This window comes from Colossoma macropomum, unplaced genomic scaffold (assembly GCF_904425465.1).
Source record: "Colossoma macropomum unplaced genomic scaffold, Colossoma_macropomum, whole genome shotgun sequence".
In the NCBI taxonomy this organism is placed as follows: Eukaryota; Metazoa; Chordata; class Actinopteri; order Characiformes; family Serrasalmidae; genus Colossoma; species Colossoma macropomum.
The window spans coordinates 20,072,488-20,095,174 of record NW_023494788.1 but is presented as its reverse complement, the minus strand read 5'-3'; the positions used below and the strand labels follow the sequence as shown (position 1 = coordinate 20,095,174).

The following is a 22,687-nucleotide window of genomic DNA, read 5'->3' as shown; positions in this document are numbered from 1 at the left end:
TTGTGGATCCCATGTTTGGAACGAAACTCGGCTGATTTCAGTTTCAGTTTCAGTATGCACCCCTAGTTTTTAATAACAAAATTGGTCTCACCCATTGTAAATCATACATGATTGGTTGATTCCGCTTTCACTTGCCAATTAAAATGGTGAATAAATTGGATTCTGCCATTCGCTTTCTTTTGCCAGTGCATGTCTTCTGGTGTCTCCCTAGTTTTTGCCCCCCAATTCCCCCCACCCCCCCATCACTTTCTCTCTCCTTCACACCATGTCCATAAAAGGCCACTGTCTTTCTTCAGTTGTGGCCCACTGCTGCTTTTCTCTGTAGCCTTCCTGAGGGACAGACAGTAATCGGAGCCCTTTGCAGCTTTGAAACGCTGATTTGCCCCAGTTCAGACCAAGAGTGCTGCATATCTATGTGTAAACACACTGACCAGCTGCTTGCACTAGATAAGCTCTATAACACAGAGAGAGAGAGAGAGAGAGGAGAGAGAGAGAGAGAGAGAGAGAGAGAGAGGGGCTGTGTGTTTCTTGTGAAACAGTGCCATCTGCTGGCAAACTGGGCATCACACAGTAGACCAGTGTTTTTCCTGCTCCCAACACACCTGGTCCAATGAATAAGCTCATTAATTAGCCCATTATTATGAGCTGAAATAGGTTTATTAAAGCAGGAAAAGTAGGGCAGGGCAGTGATCTTCCAGGACCAAGGCTGAGAAACACCACAGTAGACCATGCAAGTAACTGACTCTGTTTCAAAAGATGGCAATAAAAAATGACAACACATTTGCTTCACTTGCTTTATTGACTCTTATTCAGATTATACATCTGTTTTTTTTTGTTTTTTTTTTTTTTTTTTTACAGTAGATGATTCTTGCAGATGGATATGCGTTGCCAAATCTTCACTTCAAGGCACAAACAAATGGCCTGAGTACAGTGCACAAGGCATCATTCCATTTAAAAGAACCTGTGGTAAGAAAGACAAACACAATGCACTTTTGAACAAACAAATAAATGAAATTGTCTTACATCTAGTCAATATATCTAACATTTCTCATTTTAAGAGTGTGGTAACCTTATTATGAGATTATTTAATGTCTTTCTGGATGTTTTGTACTTGTCTTAATTGATTTTAGTATGTCAAAGTCTCACTATAATAATAATACACAGATAATTTTGCTTGTTTCAAACATGTTTCTTACAATGGCCAATATGCTGAGATAATTTGGCTTATTAAAAGTTAAGTCATCTTATAATAAGTCTACAGTCCCTGGTAAGTACATATATTGTTAGTCTTCAGAAGAAAAATCAAGTATAAAAAAAACATCCTCTACATAGATCACGCACACTTCAATGCACATTTACTGTTGAGTTACTGATTTTAAACAAAAGTGTGGCCTGTGCAAAGTTATGCCACATTTTATATTTCATGTTTTTTTTTTCTCCAACATGATAAACTCAGCAATTAATAAAAACTGTGGACAATATTTAAGAATATTCTCTATAGAGAGTGTGCTAGCTTCAATTAGAAAATCAACAAAATTAAAAAAAAATAAATAAAAAATGTTGTGGACCAAAAGCTCCAAAACGCTTGGGAGGTCTAAGACTTGAACAATACTGGTGAAACCTGAAACTGGAATTATTGATGGAAAAAGAAAGCTGGTATCACAAGCAGTAGTGATGTAGACGTGTCTACCTCCATAGTTCATCTCAAGACAGTCTTCTCCATTTTTGTAGTTATCAGGTTGACCTTTGTCCCAGTCCTGGAAGCTCATTTTGGATCCATCACTCCAAACCCATTTTCCTTCCTGTACGGAGAAACAGTTCTCTGTGTTTATAGACTCTTGTGATCATTTACTTACTTGGAAAATAGCAGATAAAACGGATGATAAATAACAAAAGGATTTAAAAAAAAACTCACAGCTACACAGTCATGACCACCTAGCCAGTACTTAGTGGGAGAGCCAGTGGCTTCTTTGATGAGATTCTTTAAAAAGACGTTTTCTTTGTTGTTGTGTACTGATGCAAGATTTGCACCATGCTTCAAACATTCAAACTAGAATGTGAAAAAAAATAAACATTAAAAATAAGCAGTGAGCACCAATCAGCTGTTCAAGCATGAAGCACTCTCAAATCCACTGTCTACCTCTGCGTCAATCCATTGGAGTGGTGATTTGAAGAACTTGAAACATCTAGATCCATGGGCTGACCACTCACCCGGACAAAGCTTATGCGCTGTGAATCAGAGAGATTTATGACTATGTTTCTAAAACATTCATAATGTCATTAGCCTACAATATTGCCATAATAATAATAATAATAATAATAATAACTCTAAGAATATGATGCAAAAGAACAGTCTTACAAAAGCTGGATGGTTCTTTTTGTCCAAGCACCAGGCCCTCTAGCATTAACATTACGTCAGTTAGCTTTTCTTTTGGTCACAGGGCAGGTAGCAGTTTAATCTTAGTCTCTGACTGTGCTACAGTGATAGTGGCTGAAAAATCATTTTGCACTTAATCTGCTTAATCTGCACCTCCAGTACTTCAATTTCGTGATATGCAGTGTTGGGAAATTGCTGACTGTTAACTAATTGTTGACTCTGTTTGAATATTGACTAGCTGATTGTTAAAGATTTTATTAGTCATAATAATATTTACAGATGGTGTCACGCTGTTATCAACTCTGAGTGCTGTTATGGTTATTCCTAATTGGGCCTATACACTTTAAAAATATACAAAGAATTATAAAAATCACGACTTCAAACTGTCAACGTTAAGTCAACTTTCTGTATAGAGATTTTTTTAAATATCTAAATTTCTCAAAAACAACAGTTTTTGTAGTCTAGTCTCAGGAAGGTCAATAAAACAATTTAAGCTGATAATGAAATTTAGGCAGTTTCAGCGTATAAACTGAAACCGCGTTCAGTTTTTTCTGCGAAAGCTTAAGTTATGCTGTGTTTTGTAGACCAAGCTTAGATGCTTTCGACTAAGCTAAGTTTAGAAACTCTAAGCACAAAAAATTTCAAGCTTTTCTGTTGTTCTGTTTGTTACAGTATGAATTCTCAGCTTAAAAGCAGGACAGTGTAAAGAGGCATATATTTCTCCTACCTGTAGCAAGAAAAAACCCAAGAAACAAATAAACTGTCCACATCGCCATTGCAGAGTACAAAACACTGAAATACAAGAAAGAGCAGAATCAGAATCAGAAACAGCATCATTTGCATTCCGTCCTACATTTCTGAAAAGGCATTTTGCATTTATAGCAGACATTAATACACAATTTATCATTTTCAAACTAAAATTGTTTTGACTGTACCTGGCAACTGCTGTGTTTTTTCTTTGTTAATTTCTCCGAAACCGGCTGGAAGAGTTTGAGGTCTGGGTGTTTTTATATTGTGAAGAAAATGAAGATTGAGCAATTTCCAGGTTCATGACCTTAACAGAAAAGTATGCACATTTCACAGTACTAAACAAGATTGCTACATAGAGTTTCCACCAGAATGTTTCATTCACTTCATAAATATACAGTGCTGTGAAAAATTATTTGCCCCCTTCCCAAGTTCTTCTGTGTTTGCATATTTTTCACACTGGCATGTTTTAGATCATCAACCTTTAGTGTTAGACAGTGATAACACAAGTAAAAATAAAATGCTGTTTTAAAATAATGATTTCATTTATTGAAAGAAAAATGATGTGAAAAAGAAATTAGCTAAATTAGCTAAATCAACCAGTTAACCAAATTCAATCAAATATTGATTGACATGATTACTGCCAGAACTGCTTAAACATTGCTTAAATAGAACCTGCCTGATGATATGAAGCAGGTTAGAAGGCCTCAAGAAGCAGCACGTTCTAAAGAGATTGAAATACAGATGTGAAACAAAGTCACTGAAATCACTACCGGTCTGGAAAGGGTTACTAAGCCATTGCTAAGGCTCTGAGACTCTAGCGACCCACAGTGAGAGCCATTATCCACAAATGTGGAAAAAAAAAAAAACATATAAAAGAACATATAAAGAACTGCAGGCCTCACTTGCCTCAGTTAAGGTCAGTGCACATGATTCCACAATAAGAAAGACACTGGGCAAAATGGCATCCATGAGAGTTGCAAGGCACAAACTGCTGCTGAACAAAAAGAACACAAGGGGTCATTTTGCATTTGCCAAAAAAACATAAAGATGACCCCTAAGACTGTTTGGATAATATTCTACAGACTGATGAGTCAAAGGTGGAAATTTTGGAAGACATGGGTCCCGTTACATATGGCGTAAGGCTGAAACCACACTCCACTATAAGAACATCATACCAGCAAAAAAACATGGTGGTGGTAGTGTGATGGTCTAGGGCTGCTTTGCTTCTGCAGGACCTGGACAACTTGTCATAATTGATGGAACCATGAATTCTGCTCTCTATCAGAAAATCCTGAAGGGAGTGTCCTCCCATCATTTTGTGACCTAAAGCTCAAGTGCAATTGGGTTTTGTAGCAAGACAATGCTGTGAAGCACACAAACGGGTCCACCTTTTAATGGCTCAAAAGAAACAAAACTATGGTTTGGCTCAAGACCTGACTTGAATACCACTGGGATGTTGTGGCAAGACCATGCTAAGAAAAGTCCATGCTAAAAAAACTTTTAACGTAGCCAAATTAAAACAATTTCTGCAAAACAAGACTGTGCTTGTCGCTCAATGACGTCATGATTGATGGAACTATGAATTCTGCTGTGTATCAGAAAAGCCTGGATGAGAATGTTCACCTATCAGTTTGTGATGTAAAGCTCAAGCGCAGTTGGGTTATGCAGCAGGACAATGATCCAAAGGATACATGCAGTCCACCTCTGAACAACTCAAAAGAAACAAAATGAAGGTTTTGGAGTGGCCGAGTCAAAGTCCTGACTTGAATCCAATTGAGATGCTGTGGCAAGACCTTAAAGGGACAATTCATGCTCAAAAACACTCTAATGTAGCTGAATTAAAATTCGCCAAAATTTCTTCACAGCAAAGTAAAAGACTCATCGCAAGTTATCACAAACGTCTGACTGCAGTTGTTACTGCCAAGGGTGGCACAACCAGGTATTAGGTTTAGGGGGCAATTACTTTTTCACATGGGTGATAAACAACCCCTTTCCAAAATAGTTGGGATGCTGTGAAAAATGTAAATAAAAACAAAATGCAAGGATGTGCAAATCATTTAAACCCTACATTTAATTGAAAATAGTACAAAGACAACATTTCAAAAGTTGAAACTGAGATATTGTATTATTTTTTGAAAAATATATGCCCGTTTTGAATTTGATGACCAAACAACTCATTCCAAAACAGTTGGGATGGGGGCAACAAGAGTCTGGTAAAATTGTGTAATGCTAAAAATAACACTTGGTAGTTAATTGGCAACAGGTCAGTCACATGATTGGGTATAAAAGAGCATCCCAAAGAGGCTGAATCTTTTAGAAGTAAAGATGGGGAGGGGTTCACCACTCTGCATTTGCATGAGCAAAACAATTCAAGAATAATGTTTCTCAACTTAAAATAGCAAAGAACTTTTGCTTTTCATCATCTACGATACATAATATCATTAAAAGATTCAGAGAATCTGGAGAACTCTCTGTATGCAAGGGACAAGGCCAAAAAGCAATATTTGCTGGCCATGATCTTTGGGCCCTCAGGCAGCACTGCTTTAAAAACAGACATGATTCTGTAGTGGAAATCACTACATGGACTCAAACACTTCTGAAAACCACCGTCTGTGAAAAGTTCGTCGCTGCATCCACAAATGCAAGTTAAAACTCTAAAACACAAAGAAGAAACCATATATAAACAGGATCTAGAAATGCTGCCACCTTCTCTGGGCCCGAGCTCATCAAAAATGGACTGAGGTGAAGTGTCCTGTGGTCTGACGAATCAACATTTGAAATTCTGTTTGGAAATCATGGACACTGTTAATAATGTGGTTGCACAATAAATCAGCAAGATATTTTTTTTAAATGTTTTCTTTGTCTGACCTTTGAACCTCCTGTAATTACAATCTAAAGCCCAGCTGCTTAACACTTTGTTGGTGAACACTGCTCATCCTAGAACCAGGACAAATCAAAAAGCAGCAAAATAAAAGAAACAGCAACATTTTTATTTAGGGTCACATCAAGTTTGAGCAAATAAGGTAAATGTGACTAATAAAAATAACTACACAAACTAATGTGGTTAACATAGATAAAGCAGAATAACAGGAGTGAGCTGGTTTCGTCATCACTCGTTTATAATGCTTGCTGTTAGGACAAGGTATGAGAGTCTGGTTTAAAGGGTAATTGCAGAATGAGAGCGTGGGGTCACAATATTCCATCTAAGAGGGCAGTGTCCCCTCATGCCCCCCTGTGCATGTCAATGACAAGAAGGGCACTGCCCCAGTGACAGTTCCATACCTTTATTTCTGAGAGTGTAGAGCAGAGCGAGTTATTAACAGGATGCCAAAATGCTGTGTATCATAGTTATAGGATTTAGTTGGAAATGGGGTGCATGTAACAGGTTAGCTGAACATGCAGAATGGAAAAGCACACACATTTCTAAGACAGAAATTGCAGAAGGAAATTGCAGAAGTTGTAGAAAGTCAGCTTCAGGGCGGAATAAAGGATGTGTGAGTTCAAAATAAGGCAAGCAGCTAGAACTTTCTGAGCCAATTGACATATAAGGTATACTCGCCTTATATGTGAGCAGCAACAGGCACATCTCAAACTTCTTTCCTTATACGTATGTCACACACTTACAGACACGGAGCAGCAGAGATTTTTCTGATCATTTTCCATACATGTAACTTTTGTTCATGTCATTTCAGGTATCAAGTCAAGTCAAAGTTTATTTATATAGTGCTTTTTACAACAGGTGTTGTCACAAAGCAGCTTTACAGAGAAATCCAGGTCCAAGCCCCATGAGCGTCGCCAATGACGACAGTGGCAAGGAAAAACTCCCTAAGAGTAAGAGGAACAAACCTTGAGAGGAACCAAGACTCAAAATGAGAACCCATCATTCTCTGGTCCACACCAGATAGCAAACAGTGTTAGTATAAAATATTACAGCACCAACACTACCAGTTTACCATAATAAACAAATAAGTTTTTAGCCTAGACTTAAAGACTGAGGCTGTGTCTGAGTCCCAAACACTGATTGGAAGTTTATTCCAAAGCTGGGGGGCTTTGTATGAGAAGGCTGTCCCCCCTGATGTAACTTTATTAATTCTAGGTACTAATAGTAAGCCAGCACCTTGTGATCTAAGTAGGCATGATTGTTCATAGTGAGAGAGAAGTTCACTCAGATACTGAGGGGTGAGTCTGTTTACAGCTTTATATGTCAGTAAAAGAATTTTGTAATCGATGTGAAATTTAACTGGCAACCAGTGTGTGTTTGATAAAACTGGGCTGATATGGTCAAACTTTCTGGTTCTTGTGAGTAGCTGCATCGTTCTGAACTAACTGAAGCTTGTTAAGGCTTTTGTTGGAACATCCACACAGCAGAGCATTACTTAGTAATCCAGTCTTGAGGTAAGAAATGCATGAACTAGCTTTTCTGCAGTTTAGCAATATTGCGGAGATGCAGGAAGGCTATTCTAGTAATATTCGTTATATATGCGTTAAAGGACGGATTGGGATCTACTGTGACACCAAGATTTTTTACAGATGAACCTGACGCAACTGAGAATCTATTAAGTCTGTGTTAAATTAGACAGTTTGTTTCTTGCAGCTTTTGGACTAAGAAGCAGAACCTCTGTTTTATCTGAGTTAAGTAGGACAAAGTTACTCGACATCCAGTCTTTTATGTCTTTTATACAGTGGTTTACTTGATATATATAACTGTGTTTCATCGGCATAGCAGTGGAAGTTGATGCCCTGTTTACTGATAATGGTACCCAGTGGTAGTACATATAATGTGAATAATATAGGTCCCAAAACAGAGCCTTGTGGAACACCATACTTTATTCATGCTAGAACAGATGATTCACTGTTTACATTTACAAACTGATAGAGATCAGTCAGGTAAGATCTGAACCAGGAGAGAGCTATTCCTGTTACCCCTACAAGGTTTTCTAGTCTATCTAGTAAGATAGAGTGGTCTATCGTGTCAAATGCTGCACTAAGATCAAGGAGGAGGTATATCATACTTTTGTAGTGGCTTTGCTATGAGATCAGGACAATCGCTCTGCACTCACACAAATATCTCAGGATAAAGAAAATTTGGCAACAGACATAGGAGACCTGTGTTCATATGAAAAGATGAATAAGAATTTTTGAAATAAAAAATACAGTGGACTCATGTGGTATAGGCTTATTAAAGAACTTTTCCCCTTTACAAAAAACAAAGTCAGCAAAAGCTTGCTTAACCTTTATTGAATCTTAACATAACATAGTTGATCATTTTATTTTTCCACTTTTCCTTCTATAAATATTTTCCTCAGATAGATTTGAGAGAGCAAATATTCACTTAAAGACACAAACAAATGGCTTGCAAACATCACGCACATCATCGTTCTATTGATGAGTATCTTTGGTAACAAAGGGAAAAAACACCATTCAGGGATGATGAATCTTCATCCTCACGCATAATGCATCAGAGGTCCACCAGCAGTGTCCACCTCCAGCATCACGTTTTAATACCGCAGCTATTCATATTCACAACATCTCGACACACACTGTAAACAGTCTATGAAGGGTTTGATTCCAAAATGCATTATAGACCACATTTCTTTTTTTTTATGATATTGTCAGTGATAGCACTGGACCTGGACACGTCTTCATCTTCCTAACTGTGATCTGTTTCCATGGCTACACCTGATTACACACACCTGTTCATCATTCTCCTGATTGCTTTCCATATAAAAACCTCTGAAACCACACTTTCCTGCAAAGCGTTGCCAGTTGACCATCACTGCAAGTCTTTGCCTTTTCTTCTTCAGTGTTTGCCTGAGTTTTTGACCATTTGCTTGTTTTGAAACTGTACTTCGCTTGGGTTTTTCTGACTGACTTTTGGATATTGACCTCTCTGCCTGTTCTTGAGCGATGCTACATCACAGCTCTGAGGCTGTTTGGTGTGGCTGCTTAAGCGCAGCTATGTGTAAAGAACATCCACATATGCTAAAGGTTCTAGGAACATGGCAGAGAAACTCTGTATTATGTGGAGGTTCTTTAAAAAACTTTAAAATGTTCTTTATACTCATATATCTTTTATTCAAACATGGTTCTGCAGGGAACAAAAAGCTATCACAAGCAATAACAAAAACAAAATGAACACCTCCATAGTTCATCTCAAGGCAGTGTTCCTTGAGTTGAACTAAGAAGGCGTGCCAGTGCTAGCACTAGGTAAACCCTTTGTCAGAGAGGTGAGGGGGGTTCTTGTAAAACAGTGCCCTCTGCTGGCAAACTGGACATCTCACAGTAGACCAGTGGTTCCCAACCCTGGTCCTGGAGGCCACTACTCTGCACATTTTAGTGTTTTCTCTGGTCCCAAAACACCTGAGCTAACTAATAAGCTCATTAACAGCCCATTATTGTGAGTTGAAGAGGGTTTGTTAAAGCAGAAAAAGCACTGAAATGTGCAGGGCAGTGATGTTCCAGGACCAGGGTTGAGAAACACTGCAGTAGACCATGCAAGCTGTGGATTCGAGCTCGATGATTTGCCCTGAGTGAGAATATGTAGCTTGGTGGCTGTCGGTCAAAGTAGTAGTAGAGTTTGTGTGTTGGCAAAAATTAATGGGAGTGTATGGGAGAAACGAGGGATGGAAAAAAACGACAAACAGACGAGTGTGGGTTGCATTGATATGCAATTTTTCACCCCATTCATTCCTATGGGAAAAAATTCTACACATGCTCCGTGCATCCGATCAAAAAGCTGTATACAAGCACGCATCACACAATCAGACTGGTCAATCTGGAGTTGATATCTCAAAACTTCAGGACGGGTTACACGGCAAAGAAACGGCAGAAAAATAAGAATAATAAAAAGAAAAAGAATAACATAAATCGGATAACAATTTAGTTGCGCATTGCCATAACAAGACAACACATTTGCTTTACTTGCTTTATTGACTCTTATTATTCAGATTATAATTCCATTTTCACATTTTGTTCTTCTTATAGAAGATTCTCGCAGATGGATACGAGTCTTCACTTCAAGGCACAAACAAATGGCATGGAGTCAGTGCATGGTAGATCATTCCATTGCTGAAACCCTGTGGTAAGAAAATAAAAACATAATTTAGACTCATCAATTTAGAATCTTCATCTTCATGTATAATGCGTCAGTGTTTAACTCCAACTTGAGGTTTAAATTTTCTCTAATCTATAATAAACTATTATGATTCAATAATAAACTGTCTAATATTGCTATTATTTCTCCATTTGTCACTGCCATGTCCAACCAGGACTCAACTGAACTCAGCTATAAGAAAAGCGAATGATACTGGTTTATAGGCACAAATTCTGTTTAGCAGTTACTGTGTTAACTTTTCATGCTAATAATGAAAACAGTTTTGTTAACAGTTTTGGGGTAATGTGGTACAAATAATGCATTACAGTAAAATTATACTGAAAAAATATGTCTTGGCAAATTAAATTGTCCTAAATCTAGTCAATATATCTAATATTTCTCATTTTAAGAGTGTTGTAACTTTATTATGAGAATATTTAACATCTTTCTAGACATTTTGTTCTTGTTTTAAGTGATTTTAAAGCCAAAGTATCTCACTAAATACTGGCAGATTATTTTGCTTGTTTCAAATATGTTTCTTACAGCAATCAAAACCATCTGCCAATATACTGAGATAACTTGGCTTATTAAAATCAATTAAAACAAGAATAAAATGTTGACTAATATGTTAAATAGTCTTATAATAAGTCTACTGTCCCTGTTAAGTACATATTTTTTTGATTTTTAAGTAAAACAAGTATTAAAAAACATCCTCTAAAGAAAACAACCACATTTTAATGTACAGTTACTGTTTAGTTACTGAAATGAAACAGAATTGTAGCCTGTGCAAAAGTAATGGCACAATTTATATTTCATGTCTTATTTTTCTCCAACATGATAAACTCAGCAATTAATAAGAATTGTGCACTGAAACGTTATTAAAATAAATTGCCATATTTAAGAATATTCTCTCTAGACGGTGTGCTGACTGATTTCCAAACATAATATTAAAAAATAAATACATTTCCCTTCCGATGTGGACCAAAAGCTCCAAAACGCTTGGAAGTTCTAAGGCTTCAACAGTACTGGTGAAACCTGAAACTGGAATTATTGGTGGAAAAAGAAAGCTGGTGTCACAAGCAGTAGTGATGTAGACATGTCTACCTCCATAGTTTATCTCAAGACAGTGTTCTTTACTATTGTAGTTATCAGGTTGACCTTTGTCCCAGTCCTGGAAGCTCATTTTGGATCCATCGCTCCAGAGCCATTTTCCTTCCTGTACGGAGAAACAGATCTCTGGGTCAGAGTTTATAGACTCTTGTGATCGTTTACTTAATTGGAAAATAGCAGATAAAATAGATAACAAATAACAACAGGATTCAGGCCACACTTACTGCAACAGCATCATGGCCACCTAGCCAGGTTCTAGTCAGAGAGCCAGTGGCTTCTTTGATGAAATTCTTTAAAAAGACGTTTTCTTCGTTGTTGTGTACTGATGCAAGATTTGCACCATGCTTCAAACATTCAAACTAGAATGGGGGGGTGTAAAAAAAAAATAAAATTAAAAATAAGCAGTGAGCACCAATCAGCTGTTCAAGCATGAATCCAATGTCAGTCTACCTCTGCATCAATCCATGGGAGTGGTGATTTGAAGTACTTGAAATATCTAGATCCATGGGCTGACCATTCACACGGACAAAGCTTATGTGCTGTAAATCAGAGAGACTGTGTTTCTAAAATGTCATTAGCCTACAATATTGCTATAATAATAATAATAATAATAATAATAATAACATATTAGTAATACTAATAATAATAACAACTCTAAGAATACAAAGTAAAAGAACAATCTTACAAAAGCTGGATGGTTCTTGTTGTCCAAGCACCAGGTTCTCTAAAACAAAACAGCATTAACATTACGTCAGTTAGCTTTTCTTTTGGTCACAGGGCAGGAAGCAGTTTAATCTCTGACTGTGCTACAGTGATAATCGCAGTGTTCACTGAAAAATTATTTTGAAGTAGAACTAAACTTAATCCGCACCTCCAGTAGTGTAATTCTGTGATATGCAGAGTTAGGAAAATTGTTATCTGTGAACTGATTGTTGACTCTGTATGAATATTGACTAGCTGATTTGCTTTAAAATGTTTATTAATAACATTGGGCCTAATTCACCAACCATTCTTAAGAAGAAATTTCAGTTACACTTTCTATGAATGTCACCTTTGTAACCATCTATAAACACATTCATAACATGTTATAATGCATTCATAAGACATTATAAACATAGCTATACATATTTATAAAAATGCATTATACATTATCGCCATGTTTATTATGCATTATGAATTGTTAACATAATACATTATAAGTATGGATCATAACAAATTATAAGAGCTCATAAGTCGTATTTGTCCGCTCTAAGTAAAGTGAAGCGTACTGTACTAAAGCCTCCTCCAGTGTTAAGAGTGAGGCTTCAAGTTGAAGTATTTACTGAAGGATTTACTAAAACATACACAAGAAAGCTCATTAGAGGCTTCAAATGTCAGAGTTTAAACTAGTGCTGCCATCAGTGTTTTACCCACTGTGGGAAAGGTAATGTACACCACCGTTAGCTTGGTATTTGTCTTTATGCTCTCCAAGCTGGGACTGACTTCTTTTGCACTGACATTATAACGTTATTAACACTATTTATAATGCATTATATTAACAATTCATAATGTATAATAAACATGGCTATAACGTGTAATTCAGTGTAATTCTTTTTTATAAATATTTATAACCACGTTTATAATGCCTTATGAATACCTTATAACATGTTATAAATGTGTTTATAGATGCTTACAAATGCGACATTCATAGAAAGTGTTACCGAAATTTCTTCTTAAAACTCATGCAGTTTTCATGAAGATTCTGACATTTTTTTATTTGGGATTTGTTCTTGGGTAAGAACAGAATCTACACACACTCAAGAGCACAAAGGTACGAATAATCCTGTGGTTTAAGAACACATCATGAATCTGACAGACTTTTTCTTAGGACTCTGTTAACTCTGAGTGCTGTTATGGTTAATCCTATTTGGGCTTATACACTTTAAAATGTATATATATAACATCAAGACGTCAAACTAACAACGTTAATTCAATTTAGTGTAGTCTCCTTAAAAATGTATTTTTTGAAGTAGTATATTGTGGAAAACACATTCACTCATTTTTTTCTTAGTAAGTTCAACTTAATCTGTAACCTGTAGCTTAGATACAGTAATGAAATAAAATTTAGAAGAACTTTCGACTAAACTAAGCTAACTGAGGAAAAAAGATATGGTAAGGGTTGACATAACATTTCGATTTGATCGACCTTTGATTTGTTACAGTATAAACACAGAACAGTGTAAAGAGGCGTATATTTCTCTTACCCATAGCAAGAAAAAACCCAAGAAACAAAGAAACTGTCCACATCGCCATTGCAGAGTACAAAACACTGAAAAACAAGAAAGAGCAGAATCAGAATCAGAAACAGCATCATTTGCATTCCATCCTACATTTCTGATAAAGCATTCTGCATTTTAGCAGACATTAATACAAAATTTATCATTTTTAAACTAAAATTGTTTTGGACTGTACCTGGCAACTGCTGTGTTTTTTCTTTGTTAATTTCTCTTGTGTGTCCGTTACTGGCTGGAGGAGTTTGAGGTCTGGGTGTTTTTATATTGTGAAGAAAATGAAGAGTCACTTAGGATTGAGCAATTTCCAGGTTCATAACGTGTGGAACAAGATAACCCACCAGAACTTTTCACTCACTTCATAAAGATATGGTGTTTGCCAGCTTTATATTATACTCAAAGATTAACCATCAACAGAGACAAAATAAGTCAAACACTAATAATAATCATTAAGAAATACATCTAAAAAATGTATTAGGACTGTATTAGTCCTCTGTCATGTACATTTTGTGAACTTTTTTTTATTTCTAGGCTAAAAACAAAAGGTGTGAACGTTAATGCATTAATAACGAATAATTCAACAGCATTATTTTTATGTATTTTCTTGATTTGACCATTGAACATTCCATAGTTACAGCTTGAAGTTCATCTGCCTCACATATTGTTGCTATGATGTTGTTGAGAGCCCATTTATTCAAATGCAGTTATAAATAAGAGCTTCAATTAATGACACTCTTGGTGAAACTAAAGTTATTTCCAGCTATCAAAATGCCCAGAAATTGTTTTTTTCTTTGCTTTCATTGAGGCAGATTGCATCTGAGATATCGTTTACAAGCGGAACAAAGCATTAATGTGGCAATATCTAAATAAAATTAACTTTAATTAAATGGCACATAAAGATTTTAATCTTTATAAATCAAGCAACATAAAATAGCCTTGGTAATGAATATGACATCGAGTATCACTGTGGCTGTGATGACCTCATTTTGAAAAAGTTTGATGCACACATAGAAGATTGTTCAACAGGTAATATTTGTAGATGTGGCCACATCATTAGGTGTGAGACGTGATAATCTGTGATGGTTAAGTTATGAGCACTATTTCATAAGGTGTGAAACTGAAATAATTCATGACAGTTAAATTGTGGCCACCACTTTGTGATGTGTGGGAATGAGATAATTAAATCATGATAGTTAAGTTGTGGCCACAACTTCATAACTTGTGGGAATGGGACAATTTAGCTGTGAGAGATTTGTGGCCATGACTAAGTTATTGTGATTGTGTAATTAATGGTTTCCATGGCTACATCTAATCACACTCCTTTGCTCATCCTTCTCCTGATTACCCTCCATCTAAAAACCTCTGAAACCACACCTGCCTGCAAAGCAGTGCCAGTTGACCATCACTGTGAACTGGAGCCTTTTCTTCTACAAATTTGTTGCCCCGCAATTTAGTCGTATCCTATTCCACCCACTTGTTAGGACTCCCCCAATCACATGATACCACCAGCACTAGGAGGGCGAAGGCTATAGCACAGGCTTCAATGCCCCCTAGTGGTGTGCGTTCACTAACGTGTGTGTGGGTATTTCACTGCACGGATGAGTTAAATGTGGAGGTCAAATTCCTCTGTGTGGAAGCACGATTGGTTCTGAATTCTAATTGCACATCTCTTTTCTTTTCAGTTTGGGAAATAAGTAACACTCTTTCCACCAAACTTTTGGGAAATAGAGTTTTGGGTAGTCTTCAGATTTACAAGTATGCTGTTTTTCAGAGGTATCCCAGTTGTAATTACGGTTGCCAGGCTATTAAGGAACAACTAGGTGAACAAATTTGCTACAGCGCCACCCTGAGACAGCCCAGTGCTGCAGATCTAGTTAGTTAAGAATACAGAAAGAAGCTCGCTGATTGGGTGAAGTACCTAAACAATGAGCTTTCCTTGAATTTTCCCTAATTTACCCTAATGGACGCTTTTAACTTCAGGGACCCCCCAGCATTTTGATTTTGAGATGTTCAGGAGGTCCTGGATCCCCCATGACCGCCCTGTATATCGCTCCTTGATTCCACTTCTTCAGTTGTTTGTTAATCCGTAGTTCTCCCTTGAGCAGTGCTAACGTTACTGATATTACTATCACCAGCATTAGTGCTGTATTTTTCTAGTAAATTACACTTCAGACTCATTGTACACTATATGGCCAAAAGTATGTGGACAGCCCTCCTAGTTATTCAGTTCAGGTGTTTCCACCACACCCATTGCTAACAAGTGCATAAAATCAAGCATTCCACAGTACACTTTAGCCTTGATCAAATCTGGGTTTGCTGTATGCTAGGAGAACACTACATACTAGAATGCATAGTGCCAACAGTAAAGTTTGGGGGAGGAGGGATTGGGCTGTTTATTGGGGTTTAGGGCTCTTAGTTCCAGTGAGGGGTAATGTGGTCCCACTTTATCTCTAATAACTGTGTAGTTACACATGAATAACATATGCAACAACAATGTAACTACTGATGATTTAGTCAATGTTACAGATAGATAACAGAAATACAGCCTATGTAATTAAACATGTGTATCGACTTCAGTTTTGCCTTATTGTAAATACACAAGTGTATCTTTTACACAGGGACTTTCCTGTAGTGCAGTGTTAAAGTTACACTTTAAGAAAAAATTCTGAAAAAAAAAGAAAATTGCAAACACATTAAATATATTATAATTTATTATATATATATATATATATATATATATATATATATATATATATATATATATATATTATAATATTTCATATTGCAAACACTTTAAGAAGATAAAGAAACACCTTTCTAGCATATTCAATTTGTTTTTTTTAGTACTGTTGCTCTATGATCTGACACTTTAAGATGTGGACAGTCTGTAGGTCTGGGGGTACTGGGGACCAGACTGGGGAGCCACTGCACTATGAGAACTATGACTATAGTTGTATTCTCATTTCCTAAAATCATCTGTAAACCCATAATAAACCAAAATAGGACTTATACTGGTCATTAATGTATGGCCATGCTGGTTTCTAATCGCATCTGCCCTTGGAGATCCAATACTATTCGACCACCAATGTACAGTATGGACAATGGATGCCACAATTATTTGTACACCTATGTAATACCTATGCATTACTGTTTTACTATAAAGCAGGGAATGATTTAACATACTTTGGGTATTTATTACATAATATTTAAGCAAGATTAAGTAATCAATATTTTATCACTCTACATATCCGTATTCTAGCTTCCTCCTCACTGTGTGTGGGCACTGATAGATATACATCTGAACTGGAACATCAATTACAAGCCAGGCCTATCTGGCCAACATCGCTGCCTGACCTCTCAAATGCTCTTTTGACTGAAAGGGCACAAATTTCCACAAACACACTCCAAATCTTGTGGAAAGCTTCCCAGAAGAGTGGAGGCTGTTATAGCTGCAAAGAGGGGACAAACTCCACATTAATGCTCATGGCTGTGGAATGGGATGCCCACAAGCTTATATAGGTGTGATGGCCTGCTGTCCACATACTTTTGATCATATGGTGTACGTCAGTGATAAATATATTCTCCATTAGAGTAGCTGGAAATAGCTTTGAGAGTCAACAATAGAACATCTTGCCATTTAAAAGATGTATTTGAACAAAAGAACTACAGTCATGGAGTCGTAAGAGCACACAAGCAGCTGGGCTTCAGGCTGGAACTACGAATAGTTCAAAGTGTCAAACTAGGAAAATGCATTTTGCACTTCCCTACCAAGAAAGCTGTTTTATCATTTTCTGGACATTGCCATGACCAAAAGCTTCATTCTTAGCAAGGAACTCCATCTGGCCCAACAAAAACAACCCATGACACACAGAGCTTTCTTAGAGTAGCTGACTTCTGAGCTCTGTGGCAGGTCTCTTCTCAGAGCTCCTTTCTGTGCCTGTCACTGATGTCCATGCTGCAGCCCCCAGCTGAAGGGTCTCCATGGGTCGCAGGAGGCGTGAACATTTCCAAAGCCAAGGCCTGCAAAGGACACCACAGAAATGCAGGGAGGGTGATGTTGCCCTGTACCTGCAGCTGGACAGAAACTGTTTTGCTGCATGGCATGACAGTTAAAAACATGCACAGCAAAGTGAGAGAGTAAACAGTGTAAATAGGTTGTTTTCTATTCTGTATGTTTTTGGTTACAGCTTTTACACAGTAAAGATAGAACTTTTATACAGTAAGTAAACATTTACTAATGAACAGACAGGAAACTTTTACACAGTAAACATTTATTATTGAACAGTCATTTTTGACTGTCAAAGTTCCTGACTTCCGTATCGAGTGACAGACAACACGTCTACTCAATAAATGATTTTACAGCATTTCATTTTAGACATTTATTGCACATTTATCTGCTATTTTATTCATACATTCCACTACTTTTGTGGATCTAAGACTTTGGTAAACCCATTTTATGCGGTAACGTACCCAAGTCCCCATGAGTAAAGTTATGTTTTTACAAGAGATATAAAGCAATTCTAAAATTGGACTTCAACTTTTCAGATTTAGGGGCAAATCATTTCTTCACACAGTGCTCTAGGTCAAACAGGGCCTCGGCATAGAGAAAGATTGTTTTGAACATTTTAATATAAAAGATGTGGGTATCATGTTGTGTACAAGTGCCTTTTAAAGGCGAATTTAAGGAGATATGCAAAAGTCTATGACAAAATGTCCTCAGACCTGAGACAGTTAAAGATCAAAGATTACTAGCGGGGGTTTCACAACAGCATCTCTAAACTAATCAGACGAATGTGCAAGTAATCTGTCAAATCATGCTTTGACATGTTTTGTATTGCAAAACCTTTACAAAAACAAAGAAATTCACCTTTCCAGCGCAATAAAGTCTAAAAATCTAACACAGTAAGATGTGGACTGTCTGGGGGGTCTTGAGTTTGCTGAGGACCACTTTGAGAACCACTGCTCTATGAGAACTACTGCTGTACTTTTATTTTCAATTCCTAAAATGGTCTGTAAACTGATAAGAAGCCAAAATTTGAATTATATTGGTCTTTATTATTTGACAGTGCTGGTTTCTATCTGAATCAGCTCTTGAAAACCCAATATTAGTCCACCACCAATGAACAGTATGAACAGTGGATGCCACAGTTATTTGCACATCTTAATAAATAGGATGTAAAAAAGACATAAAACAATCCACACATATTTAATACCTATGCATTAGTGGGATACTAGTACTTTTCAAGGTTCTACTATAAAGCAGGGCACAGCATGTTTGGGTTTTTGCTAGATAACATTTGAGCAAGATTAAGTCATCTACATGTCCTACCTCTAAATATAAATAATCTAAATTCTTCCTTACTGTGCGTGGGCTCAGTATAGACATGCATCCTCTTGCCAGCTGATTCTTAACATCTCTAGTTACTTGAAATTGCTGAATTGTTGCCCTGATAGTGGAAATGGGAATGTTCAAATGTTAGGGACGCATTGATCAGGGATTTTTTTTTTTTTTGCTACATACATTCATTATGCAAATACATAATACACTGAATCCCTACATGCAATGAACTAATCCCAAGCTGGGCAGACTTCTTTTATAAACATAGTGATGTGAATACTGAGTACACTGTCCTAAACATATTTAGTAATGGAATACCTTTAGAATATATTTTGCTGCCATTTTTATCTTATTAACACTATTCCTCAATGTTACCGGTTAGAAGTTTTCTTCAGGTAATTCTTCAGTTAATGTGTTTGTCATTTCTCAACAGAATGGAGACCAACCTGACTAACAAAACATTTATGCCTAAACCAAAGAAAAGAGACAAAAAACTCACACAATTTGCCTAATATCACATGCCAGTAAAATTGCGCTCATTCATCACTTACCCGTAATATCTGATATGATATATATGATATATGATGGTTATAACACCCTTCTTCACATCTGGACCATTGTATACATCTATATATTGCTTGTAAAATGTATATGTGGTATATTGTTTTGTCTGTAAATGATCTGTACATTGTCTGTATGTTGCGTTAAAATTCAAGACACCAACAGCCAGAAGCAAATTCCTTGCGTCTGTCAACATACTTGGCCAATAAATCTGACTCCGGTTACGGTACTGTGCCTGCCTCGAGGAGAGAGTGGAGGTGGCTGAGAGGAGTGCCGCTGCTGCTGTTGACGCCCCAAGCGGCACCAGACTTGATGCTGTGAGGAGCTCCACCGCGCCCAGAAAGGAGGATGTGGATAAGGGTGGCTTAAGGTGGGATGGACTGGGCAGATGTGACGCCACCCAGGACAGCCTCTGGATGCATGACGGGATGCTGTACCATGTATGGAAAAGAGCTGGTGCCTCGGAAGCATGTGTGGCAACTGCTGGTGCTGCACAACCTGAGGAAGACAGTCCTGGTCACAGTGCATGGGGTGGCAGGCGTGGGGCATTTCAGTGTAGGTGTTTGCAGAGGTTCTACTGGCCAGGCTGCTGTACGGATGTGGAAACACTTGTCTGTAGCTCTGCATCAGACAGGAGGAAAAAGGAAAAGCAAAGGTAAAGGATGGCCAGCGAAGAGGCCTGGGCTATGGGCAATGCCCCATGGCAATCGCCCACCTCCACAGCAAACTATATTATATTATATTATTATTAAAATATTTAGTGGGGGGGTAAAACAAAAAAAAAACAAACAAACAAAAAAAAACATCCATTCTACTGTATGACTGATACAAACATATGCAAAAGTTTGGGCACACCAGGTCAAATGACGTGTTGTTGATTTCCTAACTGAGAATAATTACAATCACTATTTATTTGCTGAATGTAACATATTGGATAAATACATTTTGTATTTTATGCTTTATTTTTGTCCAATATGTTAAACAAAAATATAGAAATTATGCATTACAATTTAATATTTATAAAATGTAACATTTGTTTCTAAGAGGATGTCTCACTTTCACTTAGAAAATCAGCAACTACAACTAGCGAGCATGGTAGCTATTTAGCTAAATTAGATACTTTAAAATTGCAACTGGGTGTTTATGGTGGTTCCAGCTTTCTCAAGCAGCTGGAAAATAAACTGGAATTGTAAGTTATGTTCATTTCAGTTTGTTCCTTCTATTCTGGTTTTTGAATGTACGGGGGGAGTGGTTGGGGGGGGTGGCAATGCCCCACTTGATTCATTGTTCAGGTGCCTATGATCTAATGACCTGTCCTAATACGGGACTGGAAACATTAGGCTACATTTTAGGTGCAACAGTAAAAAGGAAAATGTAACAGTGTTTTCACACTAACAACCAATAGCAAGCTACCACTCCTGCTCATTGAAGTGACATCACATGAAAGTAAGTCTACTATTGCACTTCAACACTATTTTACAGAATGATTCAAAAAGATTCATCTGATTTTAAATTTCCACAAACACACTCCAAATCTCGTGGAAAGCTTCCCAGAAGAGTGGAGGCTGTTATAGCTGCAAAGAGGGGACAAACTCCACATTAATGCTCATGGCTGTGGAATGGGATGCCCACAAGCTCATATAGGTGTGATGGCCTGCTGTCCACATACTTTTGATCATATGGTGTACGTCAGTGATAAATATATTCTCCATTAGAGTAGCTGGAAATAGCTTTGAGAGTCAACAATAGAACATCTTGCCATTTAAAAGCTGTATTTGAACAAAAGAACTACAGTCATGGAGTCGTAAGAGCACACAAGCAGCTGGGCTTCAGGCTGGAACTACGAATAGTTCATAGTGTCAAACTAGGAAAATGCATTTTGCACTTCCTTGCAAATGTTCAACATATTTTTCAGGTTCTGTAAATCTCATGTTTCAATTGGACTGTTATTTGAAGAACTTTTCAAAACTGAGGTCAGATAGTTTTCAGTGATGGACAGCCAGTAAAATTAAGGTCAGGGCTTTGACTAGCCACTTTAAACGTACCTTTTTCTTCCTAACAAGTCACTTTTGGTTCAGCTTATTCCTGGGATCACTGTCCTGTTACGATTTGAATTTCCAAGACATTTTTTCAGACGTTTTGTTGATTTTATCAGGCTTTTCTCCAGAATCTCACCAGGCTTGGCTCCATCCATCCTCACCTCAATCTTTACAGGCTCCTCAGTCCCTGCAAATGAAAAACATTCCCACATTATGCTTCTATGCCCAGTCAGGATGGTGATGGGCAGTGTCAGGTTTCTGACTTTGGTTTCATTTGAACACCAAACTTTCTGCCAGTATGTTGGAGGATCTTTCAGGTGTTTTTGTGCAAATTTCAAACAGGACTCCTAGTTGACAAAGTGGTTTATTTTGTGTATGTTACTCCTATGTTTACAGTTTTATCAGTGAGAAGAGCGAAGCATATGTACCACTAGATAAGACTTGATTGTGACATTATAAGTCCACAAAAGCTGCATCAGAGTGACTGCAGTGGACTAAATACAGTTAACAGTTGAGATTTAATCTTTATCCTGTGGGCATCTGTTAGGAAAGCGTGCACATTACTTAAAACTCTAGTTCAAAAACAATTTGTAAAAAATACTATGTTTAGAGATCCTTTTGGGGTATGTTTTGGGGCAGCATTGTGTGACAATCTCATGAAAAACAGGAATTTTAAATCTAATTTTTGGGAAAGAAAATGGATAAAATTTGCTGATGTTTAATTATCAAAAAAAAATTAATTCATGTTATTTTTAATGAACTTATTATGTAATTTTTTGAATCAATGTTTCAAATTCTTACTTACAAAATCAATCAATAATTTATAAACCACAAAAGTTAACATAATGCTAAAATAATAAAAGAAAACAATGATTTTATAGGGGATTTTTATAAGTACATTGGGCTGCTTCTGTATATGGCTTTGGTAAAAACTGACAGCATCAGGGATTACTGAAGGCAGGATCACCTCTTTTCTTTGCATCTGCCATCATGTCACAGATCATGTCATGGGACAGATACAGAGCAATATCTTGGAATCTTCATCTTAGTGACCCTGATGAAGATGTCCATTATGACAGGAAAAAGAGGCAAAGCCCAGCACGACAGGCACTTCCAGCTAGACCTCGCTGTGGATGAAAGAAGGGTTGC

The 22,687-nt window shown here is 37.1% G+C and overlaps 2 protein-coding genes across 2 annotated transcripts; both read right to left on the bottom strand.

Moving 5' to 3' along the window:
• Positions 1 to 860: 860 nt before the first annotated feature.
• On the bottom strand, positions 861 to 3,434 carry LOC118807013 (galactose-specific lectin nattectin-like). Its single transcript, XM_036568780.1, has 7 exons — positions 3,313 to 3,434; positions 3,105 to 3,169; positions 2,360 to 2,398; positions 2,141 to 2,229; positions 1,916 to 2,050; positions 1,691 to 1,802; positions 861 to 961 (listed from the first exon to the last, which is right to left on the bottom strand). Exons 2-7 carry the CDS (start codon positions 3,151 to 3,153, stop codon positions 897 to 899), a joined length of 489 nt encoding a protein of 162 aa, XP_036424673.1. The 5' UTR covers positions 3,154 to 3,169; positions 3,313 to 3,434; the 3' UTR covers positions 861 to 896.
• A 6,604-nt stretch (positions 3,435 to 10,038) lies between these two features.
• Positions 10,039 to 13,865, bottom strand: LOC118807012 (galactose-specific lectin nattectin-like). The gene is made up of 7 exons (XM_036568778.1): positions 13,782 to 13,865; positions 13,574 to 13,638; positions 12,016 to 12,054; positions 11,781 to 11,869; positions 11,555 to 11,689; positions 11,325 to 11,436; positions 10,039 to 10,203 (listed from the first exon to the last, which is right to left on the bottom strand). Exons 2-7 carry the CDS (start codon positions 13,620 to 13,622, stop codon positions 10,139 to 10,141), a joined length of 489 nt encoding a protein of 162 aa, XP_036424671.1. The 5' UTR covers positions 13,623 to 13,638; positions 13,782 to 13,865; the 3' UTR covers positions 10,039 to 10,138.
• Positions 13,866 to 22,687: the final 8,822 nt, after the last annotated feature.